Source organism: Sarcophilus harrisii, chromosome 1 (genome assembly GCF_902635505.1).
Source record: "Sarcophilus harrisii chromosome 1, mSarHar1.11, whole genome shotgun sequence".
Classification (NCBI taxonomy): Eukaryota; Metazoa; Chordata; class Mammalia; order Dasyuromorphia; family Dasyuridae; genus Sarcophilus; species Sarcophilus harrisii.
In genome coordinates this window covers 160,302,873-160,320,846 of record NC_045426.1, presented here as the reverse complement: position 1 = coordinate 160,320,846, position 17,974 = coordinate 160,302,873, and the positions used below count along the sequence as shown (strand labels likewise).

General features: G+C 35.9%; 1 protein-coding gene across 1 annotated transcript; it reads right to left on the bottom strand.

Annotated features, from left to right (window-relative positions):
• Positions 1-6,441: 6,441 nt before the first annotated feature.
• CCNB1 (cyclin B1) lies at positions 6,442-12,925 on the bottom strand. The gene is made up of 9 exons (XM_003759413.3): positions 12,627-12,925; positions 11,664-11,843; positions 11,465-11,578; positions 10,247-10,429; positions 9,791-9,949; positions 8,814-9,050; positions 7,472-7,612; positions 6,867-6,977; positions 6,442-6,661 (listed from the first exon to the last, which is right to left on the bottom strand). The coding sequence occupies exons 1-9, from the start codon at positions 12,645-12,647 to the stop codon at positions 6,554-6,556; spliced, it is 1,254 nt and encodes a 417-aa protein (XP_003759461.1). The 5' UTR covers positions 12,648-12,925; the 3' UTR covers positions 6,442-6,553.
• Positions 12,926-17,974: the final 5,049 nt, after the last annotated feature.

The following is a 17,974-nucleotide window of genomic DNA, read 5'->3' as shown; positions in this document are numbered from 1 at the left end:
ACATGACCAAAACGTTTTTGCTGTACAAAAAGAATCAGACTCTGAAATATTGTACAATTAACCTGTGAAGGAAATAAAAAATGCAGGTGGGCATAAATATAGGGATTGGGAATTCAATGTAATGGTTTTTAGTCATCTCCCAGAGTTCTTTCTCTGGTTCAGTTCATTACTGCTCCATTGGAACTGATTTGGTTCATCTCATTGGATGGCCAGGTCCATCGGAATTGATCATCATATAGTATTGTTGTTGAAGTATATAATGATCTCTTGGCCCTGCTTCACAAGGCAGTCCCTAACGGGTGGCATTTTGTTCTTTTTTAAAATTCTACATCACATCTCCTGGATAGAGGAGGAGGAGGAGGGGTAGAGAAAGAAAGAAATCTAGCACCTATTTGAATAATTTTGAATTACCCCATCACTACTATGTCTTGTGTGAGGTATGAAGTATCCCCGAGATTATCATTTCTGTTTTCCATGAGTTACTTTACCAGACAAATGCACCGGATGCAGCAAGACGGTGGAAAATAGAAATATTAATCTTGGAGGTACCTTCACCATCTGCTTCATAAACTCTAGAAACTACTTTTTCTGTCCATCTGATCAATGGAGGGATTCTGCTTATGTAACAGAATACTTGGTTTAGTGAAGAGCCAGAAAAATCAGGTAGGAGCCCAGATTCTAAGACATCCACAAGTCACTAATTCTAAGTTTGATATAAGATGGTAATATTGGCTCTGCTAGAGTTGATGTAAGGAAAATATGGTTTAATATGTTATATAAATGTGGATTATTTCCTTTTCCTTATTTATCCTGCTCCCCACATCCCTTACTCTGCTAATCTCGTTTTGTCAGTTTCCCTCCTTTAAAGATCGCATTAATCTCAAACCACTTTTTTCCAAGTATCTTTTATATAGTTTGTTTTTCATGACCCTATTGGGGATTTTCTTTTTTTTTTTTAATTTTTTTTTTAATTTTTTTTTTTTTTATTGGGGATTTTCTTGGCAAAGATACAGCAGTTTGCCATTTCCTTTTCCAGATCATTTTTCAGATGAGGCAAGCAGGATTAAGTGACTTTCCTAGGGTCATACAACCAGTAAGTATCCGAGGCTGAATTTGAACTCGGCCCTTCCTGACTCAAGGCTGGGTAGTGTTACCTACTTTGTCATCTACCTCCCCTACTTAATACTTGGTTCTACCTTTCTGGAACTAGACCTGGTTTAAAAAAGTTAAGATCATACCTAGGTTAGTTACAGATGGTGTAGTGACAAAAAGCTGAAGGGATAATGGAGTATATTTATTCTTATTAGCATTTCTTGGCATTTTCACAAACTTGAAATTGAAATCCATCATGTAAGGGCAACTAACAAATGATTAAAACAAGAAGAAAAATAATTTCAAAATTTACTTCAGTGATTAGCATTTTCCATCTTTATTAATGTCCCTTGAATTAAACAAATTCCTGTGACTGCTTAGAATACATTAAAAAAATTCAAGCTATGGGAAGCCTTTTCCAATTCCTTACTCCTCTATAGTGCTTTTTTGTAAATATTTCTTTGCCCATTTTCTCCATTTCTGCATGAGGGCAGGAAGTTTGTTTTGCCACTTTGTATCCCCAACACTGAACTCAATGCCTGACTTATTATAGTAGACACTTGATAAATATTTCCTGACTCATTGAACCTCCATTTCCTTTCCCAACCACAGCTGGTCTTTTCATTCTATTCAACATATTTCTAGTATTTAATATTTTAGAGATATCATTTATGTAAGCCCCTCCTCATATGGAGTAATATGATTTGGATCATATTGGATCCAATTGGAATATGATCCAATAATTTTTATCCTATTGTCGTTTCTTGCGATTATTTTTAGCTTCAGGTTGACAAATTGCTGATATTTCTATGGCATGAAGCACTTTATTCAGGACCTCCTTGAGGTATATGTCTAGCAGTAGAATGTTTTTAAGCCAGTTTCCAAATTGCTTTCCAGAATGGTTGTTTCAGTTAATATTTCCAACTGTGCCCAAATCCTTTCAACACCATTTCCAGGTTCCAGTTGATTGAATGTAAAAGTAAAACCTCAGAATTATTTTCTCTTACGAGTGGTTTGTGCTTGTTAATAGTATTTTTGTGAAAACAAAATTTGAATAATTTTCTTATCAAGTTCTGTATTTTCCAATTGAAACATTCCAAGTGAGATTATCAGTTTATAACTATTGGATTGCTTAAAATGATTGAAGGGGAGTGACTGATGTTGGAAGGGATATGAAAAAACTGGAACACTAATTCATTGTTGGTGGTATAGGATTATGATGGAATATTACTTTGCTAATAGAAATAATTAGCTCGATCTTAAAATAAAAAACACATGGATAGACTTACATGAAATAATGAACAAAATGAGCAGAGTCAAAAGGACAGCGCTATCATTTTAAGAACTTTGGGTGACAAGTTGTTTTGACTATTACAAATATCCAAATTTACAAAGGAGATAATGAAGATGCTTTCTGCATCCAGAGAAAGTTTATAGAGGTATGTGTAGAATGACTTTACATATATAAATATATTTGTGTCTAATGGCAACTATGTTTAGGGCAGGATGGGGGAAGGAAGAAAAATATCCAACTATTTAAAATTTTAATATATATATATATATTTTAAAATTTATATATAAAATATAAAATGAATATCAAATTTTACATAATACATTTGTAACATGTATAATTTTTAGATGTTATGAAAGTGTTTTATTTCCTAAATTAAAACCTTCCATATCTTAATATGTTGTCACTTTCTTTGCTATGGAACTGAAAGCAGTTTTTTGTAGTTATTGCAAAATAAGTGAAAAAATATTTTAGTAATATTTAGTGTTAACCAAATTCTACCTAAAGTATAGGGGAACTACGTAAGAGCAAAACAGAGGTATAATATAGTGGAAATTTGGATTAGATCAAAGGGAAATGTCAGATTTCAAAACAGTGTATCTCAGAAAAAGGTAAATTTTAAATCTGCCTGATAAAAGAAATGGGAAATAGATACAACAGGTCCTACAAGGCACCAAGTTATTTCATATTGATTTAGAATTGGAAGGGAATATCAGTCAGCTAATTCTATGTGAAGGAACCAGTTTTAAGTAGAAGAGCTTGTTCTGGACTATTTTATATTTGTTAGGGTTGAGCCATACTTAGAGTAATACATACAAAGGTCCACCTGAAATAGACACACTATATATATAAACTGTATATTTTACTAGGCTATTTGCCTATTAGTTGAACATATAAAAAAAATTATACTGAGTTCTACCTAAGTATCACCATCTTTATTCTTGAAAACAGATGCAGACCATTTTAAATTTGTTTAGAATGCAGCTGCAAAGTGCAGAATTTGAGAAGCATTTGGTTCTACCCTACTATAACATCACTAGAATGAATGAACATATACAAAAAGTCAAAATGGGAAGAATACATTAACTGAACCCTTTCACTCCCCAAGTTCTTGGGTTGCATGTCAAATTACCTTTATTGATACTAGGATTGATGGAAAAAAGCTCTGGCATGGGGCTTTACATGGAGTTTGGAAAATTGAAAGTCTTGATAGCTTTAACACTTTGATTTATCTGCATCTTACTCCATTAAAAAATAAAGCTCTCTTCACTAATTCCTAATCCAGTAGTCATATTAAAATATATAAACTACCATAAATCTTTCCAAAAGAAGTGTCTGAAATGCAGCACATTACAGTATATAGTTCTTGACACAAATCTAAGGAAATTGTTCCCCTTCCTTACAAATAAGGGGATCTTCATGTTTGCTCATTTCTTTGAGCATATGAATTTACCAGATTTCTGATATTTCCTTAGTTGGATGAACTTGTCTGTCCCTCTATTCTAGGTAAACAAGGAAATCATTAATTCATTCACTTGACATTTATTAAACATCTACAAGGCACTATGGAATATACAAAGTGCTCACATTTCTATAGCACTTTTGGGTTTACAAAGCATTTTCCTTACAACAACCCTTTGATGTACACAGTACCCTTACAGTTATCATTTTTATTTTACATATATGAAAACAATCAGAGATTAAGCATTTTAAAAATTTCACATTTCCAAGACATAAGGAACCGATTCAAATTTATAAAAAGAGCCATTCTTCAACTGATCAGTCAGATGATTTGAACAGGTTATATAAACATGTTTTAAGATCTAAAACATCACAAATACAAACTAAAACAGTGCCAAGATTTTACCACATATTCACAGAATAGCAAAGATGACAAGCCTATACTCAAGACATTGAAGAGGAAAAAGTCCTATGTATACAAAAATATAGCAATTCCTATTGCAGGGGGGAAATTCTAGAAATCGAGGGAATATTCATTAACCGGGGAATGGCTGAACAAATACGGTTTGAGAATGGAATGCGACTGTGCCCAAGGAAATGAAAAAGATGCTTTCAAAGAGACATGGAAAAACTTGTATGAACTACGGATGAGTGAAATGACTAGAATCAAGAACTTAACATCAATATTATAAAAACAAGCAATTTTGAATACTTGCACAAATTGATGAGGAATGAGAACAGCTGATACAATAACAATCTTACAGGAAATTTTGAAAGCTCTTAAGAACTCAACATGATCATTATACTTCGATTCCTGAGGATTGATAAAGCCGGTTATGTATCTCCCCAACAGTTGATGAATTTAGGGAACAGAACATATATTTTTTTAATAGCCAATGTCATAAAAAAATCCCACCCTGCCCCCCCAAAAAATGTGGGGAAGGGCAAAAGAAAACAAATTTCTGTTAATCAAGTTAAAAATGTTAACATGGTTCATAGTTAATAAAGATCAGAGCCCAGGACTCTAAAACTAGGGTTTTCTGAATCTGGTGCTTTCTATACAAGATAATTAAGATAAAAGTCATAATTATGACAGAAAACAGAATGTGATCAGTAGGGATGACATTTAAATGCAAAATATACATAAATTACCTCACTAAACCCTCATAGCAAGCCTGTTGAGGTAGATGCTATAGGTATCATCTCCATTTTGCTGATAAAGAAACCACCTCAGAGACAAAACAGCATATCTATCTTGAAAGCAGAATTTGAACTCAAATCTGACCAAGGGGAAATTCTTTGACCCTATACCACAAGCTATAATGCCTCTCATACAAAGTACTATGAGAATTCTACTGAGAAAGTTTTATGGAAAGAGTGGTAGGCTTTTGGCATTTAAGGAGTAACAAATGGAAAAAGCACAAATCAACTTTGAGGAAATGAGAACTTACAGAAGGATTTTGAAGAGAGGGATGACAACTATGTTAGGAAGATTACTGTGGTAGTATAGTTGCACAGGACAGCAGAGAAACCAAGTAGAGTTAATATCTAAAATCAGATTATTAAAGACTAACAGAATTCTAGTTGAATTCTAGTGGTGGCAGTACAGGGATATTTTGAGAATTAGAATTCACAAAATTTAGAAGGGGATTGGGTCAAATATCAGTCAGAAAAATGTTAAGGTTCTTATGCTTACTAGAAAATAAGTAAAATCAGGAGAACCTGGTTTAAAGAAAAAAAGGTTTTGGTTAGTTTCAAGTTTAGGCCTGTATTTGGCAAGATCTCCAAGTGATAACAGCAGGCTGTAATGAAGAAGGATTGATAAATAATTGCTAATTAAAATCAGATGAGGAGAAAGAAGCTGACACAATTTGGGGAGAATGCTAACAAGGAACAAAAATAGGATCAATGAAGACAGAGGGTCAGAAAGGCAGGACAACAACCAGAATTATGTGATGCTGTAAAAAATGTAAGTTTCAAAGTGGGCTCTGATTTGATAATCTGTGGTATAAACCCCAAATAGTCTCAATACGGGTTGGAGAAAAAAAAAAAAGAGCAAAAAGGGAAGTAGAGTGGTAGACTCTAGAGTAGAGGATACAAGGAGAAGGGTCTGGAGATAGAAATTACACAAAGATCAAAGGCAAAAGTGGAAAATGAATTTTTCAAAGAAATCTGGAGTTAAGTAAAAATATAAAAGTGCCTTGGGCCTAATAAAGGTATTCTAAAAAAACTAAACTACCTAAGAAATTCTGACAGGGAATCAGCTGAACACAAAACTGTTTAACAAGAAACTAGAAGATCTGCAATTTGTTCATGTAAAATCTTCATCTACTTTTCAATATAACAATGAAAAAACCTTTTTCTATTTCTTTGGGTGTGCAGTTTGGAGAGGCAAACCTCTTCTTTGCAGTCTTAATTACATCAGCCCACTGACCTCCTTGTCTTTGACATGGCAAGCACAGCATTTATTTCACTTACACTGAAATACAAATTCCAGATCGATTCAACTTTTACCTGGGTAAATCTAATCTGAACAAACAAAATCCTTAAGATATTTTTGAGAAGTGGACATAAAAAAAAAGTTAAACACATAAAAGTAAAAGGGACAAAAGAAAACTTTATTATGACAAATATTTGGGAGCTATAATATGTACAAAAAGGCACATGGTGCCAATTTTATTGCAGATTTCACTACAGTTCAAGATCAGATTACACTTTTGTTAGTGGCTTGGCTAGATCTTGAATTACTACAGAATTCAGCTGTGCAATAGTGCTAATCTTTGCATGCTTACTGCTGGCATATTTATTCTTGATAGCCTGAAAGAATTAAAAAAAATTGGCAGACATTATGGAAAACAAATCACCAAACAAAAGACAACAAAAGTGTATGCACCTGTCTACAAAAAACTAAAACTACACCCCCACCCCCACCCCCACCCCTTTTTTCTCTCTAGCACAAATCATTTTACACCTCTGCCTTAATGCAGAAATTCCAGCATGGTCTCTACTCATTTATACTTACCATGTGTTTTGTAAGCCCCCGGTTCACCAGAATTACATTTTTAGCCATGTGCTGCATTACAGGAAGAAGGGCTTCCTCCGTGTAAGACATGTAGTGTTGGAGAGTTGGAGTCTATGAATCAACAAATCAAATGAAAAAATAACTGTAAAGCATTTAGCACTCTGCCTGACGGTGAGCACTATACGAATTTTAACTATTATTAATATTAAGAGATTCTTAAATGCTAAACTACACTTTGCATAAAATAAAAACTGCTACCTAAATTGATAAACAGTTAAATGTGTGTTATGTGGGTGTGTATGTCCAGCCAAATATGACTACTACTTGTAATCAGATATCATTTTAGGGAAGAGGTACTGAATTGATGGATGTACAAATAAGAACTTACTTCAGAAAACTTGCTACTCAAATTCTATAAAGGATCCTCATTTCTTCAAGCCTCTCTCTCATTTGGGTGGGGGGTGAAATCAAAAGAAATAGTATCTTAGTATTTGCTTTATAAATCAGACTGGCCTTAGAAGATTTACAGGCTGAAAAGTCACAACAAAAATAAAAAAGTACCAAGAAGTTCACTCAAGTATAATATGGAATATAAAGGGGCTTACCCATTCACCATTATCAAGGACTTTCAATGCCAAACAAAATGCACTTGCTGCAATTTGGGAAGGAGGGAAGTGGACCATATCATAGTCCACCATGGTGAGTTCCATTAGGTATTTGGCTAAGGTGTGCTGTTCAATGTCAACCTGGAATGAGAAATCATTTTCTTCTTGGCAAAGAGTCCACTAAACTTTTGTTTGGAAACACTTAGTCTAAGATGAAAAACATCAAAATTCCACTAACAAATCTTTAAACTTCCATGATCATAGCCTATTACCTTTAGCCAGGCCCAATCAATATCAGGACAGGCTTCATACCCTATCCAATCTTCTAAACAGATAGCTTCCTGCTGTCTGCCTTACTAGTACAATTTCTGGACTTCTCAAAATATGTTCTGAAGGACTATTGGGGGGGGGGGGGGGGATTCAGCTCACAGTCCAAATTATTCATTATATGAGTTGTTCTGAATAGTAAGAAAGCGTCCTGTTATCTCACTGAGCCTCACTCAGACAAAGCTTCATAGCAGATCCATAGTCACCTTTCTTGAGATCACAATAAGACTTCATCAACACCCTTAAATGTTTCATCTCTTAAGATCTTATACTCTGAAATTCTCCTCTCTGACCACTATTTCCTGTCCTTTACATCTCCCAAATGCCCCACTCGTCCCAAGTCTGGTTTCTGTCTTCATCTTGATCTCTGGAATTTTGCCAGTCCATTAGGCATCCCCACCCCCCCAACCTCACATTTAGCTAATTTATCCATACCAGCAGGACACAGACCCTCAATCCTCAGTTGTAACATGCCCCTGTAAGTCTCTATCACATCCCCTTCTTCCTCAAAAGCTACCAAGTGGAAACAAGACCATGCCCAGCCCATGGTTTGTTTCCTATCACATGGCTATGGAGGTATTTGGAATAGGCACAAGCTCTTGAAGTTAATACCAATTGTTGTCTTACAGGGAAGCCCAGCCCATGGTTTGTTTCCTATCACATGGCTATGGAGGTATTTGGAATAGGCACAAGCTCTTGAAGTTAATACCAATTGTTGTCTTACAGGGAAGCTTTCCTACTTTACTAGATCTGTGGTGACTGCTACCAAGAAAACCCTTTCCAGGCTCCAATTATGCCTCTACCTTTATAGTCTTATTACAATTCTTTCACATTGTATTGTCAGCTTCAGATCCCTATAACTGTTCTTTATTTATAACAGGCACTTGTCTATCAGATTGAGCAAAGTGTAAGAAATATAAAATGTAAACAGTTAGTATGACTATGGTACTTAAGGCCCGCTTATTTTAGATTATAACTTTATCCATACCACCAGCCTAAACCAGATGTAACTCACCTCTCCAACCTTAGATGCTCGGCGTAGAAAGTGCAAGGGTAAAGGACGACCCAGACTAAAGTCTAAAGCTTTTAGAATCTTCATTTCCATCTGCCTAATCTGGTGCTTGCTGTAAGTGTGGTCAGTTACAAAGGCAAAGTCTCCAATTTCAGGTGGGTACATTTCTTCGTACTTGCTGGCAATGAACATGGCAGTAACACCCACCAGCTGTAGCAGTTTCTTAGGCACGCTATTATCCTGCAGAATTGATCCATGTACAAGTTAAGGCAATGAGACTGGCAGCCAAAAGGATGCAATGCAAACAGACCTCTGTTGCTCCTTCAGGGACTTCCTTGGCAGGCAATACTTGAGAGGGACTCAAAAGAAACACCCTCTCCTTTCCCCAAAAAACTTGGAGCGCAACCAGAGGATGAACACTAATGAGAAAACTGGCAAGTTGACAGACATTTGCTTTTTTATTAGTTCTCAGAAAGCTGTTTTTAGTCATCTGAAGAAATAGCAGACACTCCTAACCACTAATAACAAATAACAAATCTTAAGACCTTTTCCCCTCTCCTATCCTCCAGTGTTGCTAAGTCTTGGGTAGCTATTCCTATTATTTTAGGGCACAGAGTGACTTAAGTTTTATAAGATCTGAACAAGTCAGAGAAACTTCATAATCACAAGTCAGGTGGAAAGGGAGAACTGTAAATCACTCTAAACCATAGAATTTTATATATTTGAATAGCAGAGAGTAAAAAGAATATTATACCTAGAATTACATTAGTTGTGTAACCATGAAGAAGTTAATTTGCTTGATCTTCAAGCCTCAGTTCCTCATCAGAAAAATGGGAATTAAGATCTACCTCCCCGGATTGTTATGGGATTCAAATAAGAATGTATCTAAGGGCTTTGCAATCTTTAACACCCTATATAAATGTCAGCTACATTGATAATTAAAGGCAGTAGTACTTTAGGATAAGATTACTTATGCTCACCTGCATAAATCGGTCAATAATGGCCACAGTCATGTACATAGTCTCCTGTAGCAACCTGAATTTCATTTGTACTTGTACCAACCAGTCAATTAGAATGGCTCTCATGTTTCCAGTGACTTCTTGACCCACCAGATATTTTGGTCTGACTGCCTGCTCTTCCTGCATAAAAAAAAAAAAAAAAATTATATATATGTATTATCTTTTGGAATTATATTCCATGAAGCAAGAGTATCTTGAACACAGGAGACAACTGTCCCCTGGAAGGTCAGTAATTGCTAATTGGCTACAAGTTCTTATGTCCAAAATATAAGGCACATTACCTTTACATCAGTCACTCAAACTTTGCACTTTATTAAGGTTACTAAAAAAAAAAAGTTTCATCTCCAACTTGCATTCCCTCCAAGTCCGTAAAATAATAACAGGAAATCTGTTTAGGAAGATTCTAAGAGTACTGACCTCAAGTTGTCTAAGATAGCAATAAATATCTTTCACATATTCACTACAAAGGTTTGGATCAGCATTATCCTCTGCATCAACATCTTTCACTGCAAGTAAGACATCGGAAAAAGCTTGGCACAGATATTCTTCTGCAGGTGCACATCCAGATGTTTCCATTGGACTTGGGGATGGAGAATCCACCTGGTAACAGAAAGCTCTTGGAATCAATACTGTAACGGTATACCAGACTGCTAACTGACTTTCTGATTATAGCTATCCATCCACTGAAGAAGTTATTTGCTACATCGATATCCTTTTTTTTTTTTTTTTTTTTTTTTTGTGAAAACATTTTCATTGTGTATTCTATGGCAGCATCTCTGGGAGTAATAACGTATCAATGTTGACTAGTTTTGTAAAAGTTTGTTGATTCAAGATACTGCAGAAACAAATATAAAACATTTTCAGCTTTTCCCCTCATTGACACAATGGAGATATATAATTATTGTGTCATGCAACCAACATCATCAAATGTAAACTTGGCTATAACTAAAGTCTTAGTTTAATGGGTAGATAAGTCTATGTTAGAAAGGTTGATTTGAATGGAAAGCAGGACCTTAAGCTTTCTTTATTCTTCTTCCTCTCTGCACATGAGCAGGAAAAAGACAGTTGTAATTCTGGAGGAGAGCCTAGATCCTGTTTCTATTGTTCAGGAATAGTTTACCTCACCACTACAAAAACATTCTTTGTCCCTAAAGATGAACATACAAAACACAATATGATTTGTTCAGATGCAGTTGTGTTCTACTCTTTGAAACAAAACCCATTTGGGGTTTTCTTGGTAAAGATAATGGAGGGGTTTGCCATTTCTCCAGTTCATTTTACAGATGAGAAAACTGAGGCAGAGAGGCTAAGTGCCTTGCCCAGGGTTGTCCAGCTAACTGTCTGAGGTTGCATTTGAATTCAGATCTTCCTGACTTCAGGGCTCAGTCCACCACCTAGCTGCCCCTCAATATAGGATGACCAACAGAAATCCAGTGACTTTAAGAAAACATTTACAACATTTTAATGATACTTGTCAAAAGATAATGTGCAAACAAAGCCAGTGAACTTGGCCATAGAAATTAGCAGAGTTTTTCTCCGCACCTTGTCAACACAATTCAATTGGACAGCACCCTTCAATCATAGATGAAATATGTTCAGAAAATCAAAATAATAATACCTTTAGGAATCAGTTACCTTAATAGGCTCAGGAGTTATTTTTTCTTCCTTAACGGGTTCAGGCACAGGCATCTTTTCTACTGGTTTGGGGGCTTTTTTAGCAGCTACTTTTGATATTGGAGCTTTTGTTTCCTGAAAAGAAAGGAAGAAAAATAAAGAAGGATTTTACAGTTAGAAGACAAAGACTCATTCATGAGAAGTGAGGTAAGGGAATTACCTTTTTCAGAGGTATTTTTGATGGAGGTGCCTGCTGTTGCTCACACACTTTATTGCCAATATCACCCAGGGCCATTCTTGGCCTAAGTCCAGGCTTGGAGGCAGCAGAGGGTACAGGCACTCTCTTGGCACCTGGAACATTATTGCCCTTCAGTTTATTCTCAGCGTTCATCTTCATGTTCTGCCAGACGCAAAAGGAATGACGTTAGGAGACAAAATGACTAAAGAGTTAAAAAAAAAAAAAATCAAAAGTCTAAGATAACAACTTAGTGCGCAAGCTAACTTGTGTCAATGCAAGGCTTACAAAGGTAAAATACAAACCTGAAACAATGGACTCATAGAGGCCCAGGCAAGAAAAAGGTATTTTCCCTCCCTCCCTTTATTAGATAGATTACAGCTAAATTAATCTAATCCCATCCCTTTTCCTCCCCTCCCCCCATCAGTGTGTTTTTCCAGTTTAGAGAGAGGAGAAAAAGAGGACTTGTTTATGATCCTAAGCTAGCTTAAGCAGGGAGGAGACCCCAGAGCTCCCCATGACCAGGCTAGAGACTTCAAAATCCACTTCTGGCTGGCTCCCCTTGTGTCTACAAGGGAAATCGCCAATTTGGTTGGGTGTGGTGCCCAGATCCCATTTTAAATTTCCCATCAAAGGATTTTGCTAACCCACCACCCAAACTCTTTTCTCTTGGTTTTGCTCTTAGGAAAATGAGGTTCTAGAAGAGAAGTATCCACTTGTCCCCGCTTCCCCCCAATTCCCTTTCCCTGGTGCCCTTAGGGCGTCCCCTCTCCCCTCCCCCAACCGTGGTCTCACGCCACCCCCCCTCCGCGTCTTCTCCTTCCCTATACCGAGGAGCTTCCAGGTGTGCTCCCCCAGCTCCCTCTTCAAGGCCAGGTGCTGGGGTAGGGGGTGGCGGGACAAAGTGATGGGTTAGGAGCCTTCGTTCCACCGCCGAGAGCAACTCACCCTAGTAACCCGGAGCGCCATGACTTCCACCTTTCCAGGCGGCAGCTAAACAAAGAAACAAACACACGCACACAGACAGGGACAGAGAAAGCACAAATAAATGGCAGTGCCCCCCAAGCCTCGCTCCCCGGGACTGCAGAGTAAGCAAGCGCAGCAACAGCCGTTCGTTCCAGCACGCAGTGACGAGCAGCAGCCCAGCCTGAGGTTTAAACCCCGCACAGCTCCGCTCTCATTGGCTGGTTCGTCGCGTTCCTGCGTGCTCCATTGGCTGGCTGCAAGTTCCTCCGAGAATGCGTTTCCTTGGCGATCCCAGCAGGATGTTCGAAAGGGGGGCGGGGCTACGGGCCGGCGAGAGGGCGGCGTTACTCACGTGGCGCGGCCTGACGCCGCACCCCCTCCCGCGGAGCTCCCGGACTATTGGCTCTCGCACCTCGGCATCCGAGACCGGACAAAGCGCTTTTCCTTGGCCGGAGAGTCGCTTCCTGGTCCCCCGGAGGGGCTTTCTGAGGAGACCCGGGAGGGGGGAGGGCGTGGCCAACAGGTAGGGGCCCAGGTCTATATAAACGCTTCTGAAGCTTGAGTTAGGCTCCGGGCGCCCCGGTAAGTGTCCGCAGGGCGCTTACCCTCTAATGGGGAAACTCGCAGTCATTTCTCTTTCTCCACAAGTTCCCAAATTTCTAAACCTTGCCCACTTGGAAGAGAGTGCGCTTCCCTGTGGGGTGAGTGCGTCACATATGTGTGTGGCTATATTAGGGTTACACCATACATGCGCTTTATATATCTATCTCACATAAAAAACAATAAGTTATTCATGACATAGGATGGATATTTAATATGCAGACTTCCACCCGTTTCTATATGTAAAAACAATAAGTTATTCATGATATAGGATGGATATTTAATATGCAGACTTCCACCCGTTTCTATATGTAAAAACAATAAGTTATTCATGACATAGGATGGATATTTAATATGCAGACTTCCACACATTTCTATATGTAAAAAACAATGTTATTCGTAATATAGAATAGATATTTAATATGCAGACTTCCACCCATTTCTATATGTAAAAAGCAGTAAGTTATTCATGATATAGAATAGATATTTAATATGCAGACTTCCACCCATTTCTATATGTAAAAACAATGAGTTATTCATGATATAGGATGGATATTTAATATGCAGACTTCCACACGTCTATATGTAAAAACAATAAGTTATTCATGATATAGGATGGATATTTAATATGCAGATTTCCACACGTCTATATGTAAAAACAATAAGTTATTCATGATATAGGATGGATATTTAATATGCAGATTTCCACCCGTTTCTATATGTAAAAACAATAAGTTATTCATGACATAGGATGGATATTTAATATGCAGATTTCCACCCGTTTCTATATGTAAAAACAATAAGTTATTCATGACATAGGATGGATATTTAATATGCAGACTTCCACACGTCTATATGTAAAAACAATAAGTTATTCATGATATAGGATGGATATTTAATATGCAGATTTCCACCCGTTTCTATATGTAAAAACAATAAGTTATTCATGACATAGGATGGATATTTAATATGCAGACTTCCACCCGTTTCTATATGTAAAAACAATAAGTTATTCATGACATAGGATGGATATTTAATATGCAGACTTCCACCCGTTTCTATATGTAAAAACAATAAGTTATTCATGATATAGGATGGATATTTAATATGCAGACTTCCACCCGTTTCTATATGTAAAAACAATAAGTTATTCATGACAGGATGGATATTTAATATGCAGACTTCCACACATTTCTATATGTAAAAAACAATGTTATTCGTAATATAGAATAGATATTTAATATGCAGACTTCCACCCATTTCTATATGTAAAAAGCAGTAAGTTATTCATGATATAGAATAGATATTTAATATGCAGACTTCCACCCATTTCTATATGTAAAAACAATGAGTTATTCATGATATAGGATAGATATTTAATATGCAGACTTCCACACATTTCTATATGTAACACATTAAATATAAGATGTATATATATGCACATATTTCCATGATTATGCATGTATATATATATATATATATATATGTATATATATATATACACACACACACATAGATGGGCATATATATGTATATTTGCAGATTTTAAACATTCTTTGTCTTTTGCTTTCAAAGAGAACCAATGACATCATCTTTTGAAATCATTTTTGAATGAATTGGATTTAAGTTAATTGGATTTGAAGCAGTGTTGTGCAAACCTCACTCTTTAATATGCAGACTTCCACCCATTTCTATATGTAAAAACAATGAGTTATTCATGATATAGGATAGATAATTAATATGCAGACTTCCACACATTTCTATATGTAACACATTAAATATAAGATGTATATATATGCACATATTTCCATGAGTATGCATATATATATATATATACACACACATAGATGGGCATATATATGTATATTTGCAGGTTTTAAACATTCTTTGTCTTTTGCTTTCAAAGAGAACCAATGACATCATCTTTTGAAATCACTTTTGAATGAATTGGATTTAAGTTAATTGGATTTGAAGCAGTGTTGTGCAAACCTCACTCTTTCTTCCAGAGACATTGCAGTTTAATAGTAGGAGAAAAGTCAAAACAGATGAATGACCTTCAACATCTTGCCAAGCTTTAAGCATCCCACAGGCTTTTTTTTTTTTTTTTTTTCCATCTACCTATTCTGCTGGAGGAAGTCTTCACATGCTTGGAGTAGAGATCCCTCTATCTCATTTCGAGGTTTTAAATACACACACACACACATTTTCCAGATTTTTATATAAAAGCACACACATATATAATATATATGTATGCATATATATGCACACATATGTGTGTGTATCTCCAGGTTTAATATTTACACATATTTTCAAGATAAATATATACACATATTTTTCCATATTATATATATTTCTATGTTATACACAATATTTCCAAGTTTAACATGTACATACATAAATATATATATGGATAGATTTACTTTTTCAAAGTAAATGCTGTAGTCTATTCACATTCTGTAGTTTATTCACTGTATGGTTGCTTATCCTAAATTATTTCACTGCTCTGGGTCCCAAAGCAAAACATTTGAGATTGAAGTTGATGAAAAAAATCACTAGTATTGCTTAGTTCTTGATAATCAGAACTATATTAATCTTTAACCCTGCCAGATAACATATTTAATTGAAGACCTACCTGCAACTTCTTATTTCTTTCTTGGTCATTATTCTGCCATATTGGTATTTTAAATATGCTGTTTTGGATTGAGAAGAGGAAACAAAGGCTGACTTTGGAGTCTGTAATTTATAAGATTCACATCCTGCTTGTGACATACTAGTTTAGCCAGCTCCAAGCAGCTATCAAAATTAAGCCTTAAAATTGGATGATGCAAGACAATTCCAATAGACTTGGGATGGAAAATGCCATCCACATCCAGAGAAAGAACTATTAAGACTGAATGTGAATTGTAGCATAGTATCTTCACCTTTTTTGTTTTTTCTTTCTGTTGGTTTTCTCTCTTTTGGTCTAACTTTTCTTACACAATATGAAAAATATGGAAATACATTTAAAAGAATTGCAGATGTTTAACCTTTGTCAGATTGCTTGCTGTATTGGAGAGAGTGGAGTTAAGGAAGGGAGGGAGAAAAATTTGGAACACAAAGTCTTACAAAAATGAATTTTGAAAACTATCTTTTATTTGGAAAAATAAAATAATATTGAGAAAAAATAAGGCCAAAATTAATTTTAATAAAATTTAGATTATTCTGTCCAGAATATGTACCATTTAAATACAAAAAAGTCCTACTCCCCTTGTCCTCAAAACTTATACCCTATAGTTTAAATCAAATTTTTAGGTAAAGTTCTCCCTCCTGGAAATTTCTAGTTCTTCTCTTTTCTCTTCTCTTTGCAGTAGGTCTTCCTACCTCATTTTCACTAAATCAAAATTACTTTCTATGCAGTTACCAATGACTTTTCAATTGCCAAATTTGTTTTGTCTTTTTACACTCTTTATCTTGATCTCTATGCAATATATTACACTGAACCAATATTTTCTCCCTTGTATACTTTCTCCTAGTCAATCTGGCCTTCTTCCTGTTCCTCATAAAAATATGCATCCACACACAGTACTGTTTCCCTTTCTGTATCTTGCTACTTTCTGGAATACAATCCCTCCTTACCTCTACTTCTTAGAATTCCTGATTTTCTTCAAGACTCAGTTCAAGCATCACTTTCTGCATGAAGTTTTTTCTGATCCTGGACCTCCCATAACCTAGTATCTTCCTTCCCAAAATTACCTTGTTTATTTGTTATATATTCTGTGTGTACTTGTGTGTGTGTGTGTATGTGTGTGTGTATTAAAAATACTAAGGGATGGGTAGCTAAGCGATGTAATAGATATACTGCTGGGCCTGAAGTCAGAAAGACTGTTGGATAAGTCACTTTACCCTGTTTGCTTCAGTTTCCCTATCTGTCAAATGAGCTGGAGAAGGAAATTGCAAACCACCCTGTTATCTTTCCCAAGAAACCCCCAAAATGGGGTTGGGAAGAATCAGCATGACTTTTTGATCTAGAGCAAAAAATGACTACACATTTGAAGGTTCTACACTGAAATATCCCACTTCCAGCCCTCTCTCATCTCCCATTCTTCCCCATTCTCTTTCCCTGATATGCAATCCAAAAAGAAAGCCAAAATTCACATCCTGACTGAAGTACTTATTAGGTGAATCGCTTCACCTCTCAACCTCAGTTTTCTTTTCTTCTTCTTTTTTTTTTTTTTGTTTGAGAATTATTTTAAAATTTATTTTATTTTTTTAAAATAGAAAAAACAGAAAATGAAAACAAAACAAAACAGAACAGTATATTGTCTAGTGCCCAGTAGACTATCAAGGAGAATTCAAAATATGTAACAATAAATTATCAATTCAAGGAAGGATCTATAATAATAGAAGAAATTATATTCATTGGTGTCCATCCTTTTATTGTTATTGTTTGTTTCCTTATAGGTTATTTTTTTGTTCTCTGCTGGGCACTTTTTTTTAACCTTTTTTTTCCCCTTTCATTCCCCACCTCTCCCAAGCAAACTATAGTTAAATACAAATATTTATTATATACATATATAGATATATACAAACACATGTACACCTCCACACTCACATAGACCCCTCCATACACATAGATGCACACTTATCCAAAATATGCATCCAAAACAACATGAGTATGTCAGCCTCAATTCTCTAATGGGTATCTATAAAATGGCAATAATAACATTTACCTTGTAAATTGTTATAAAGAT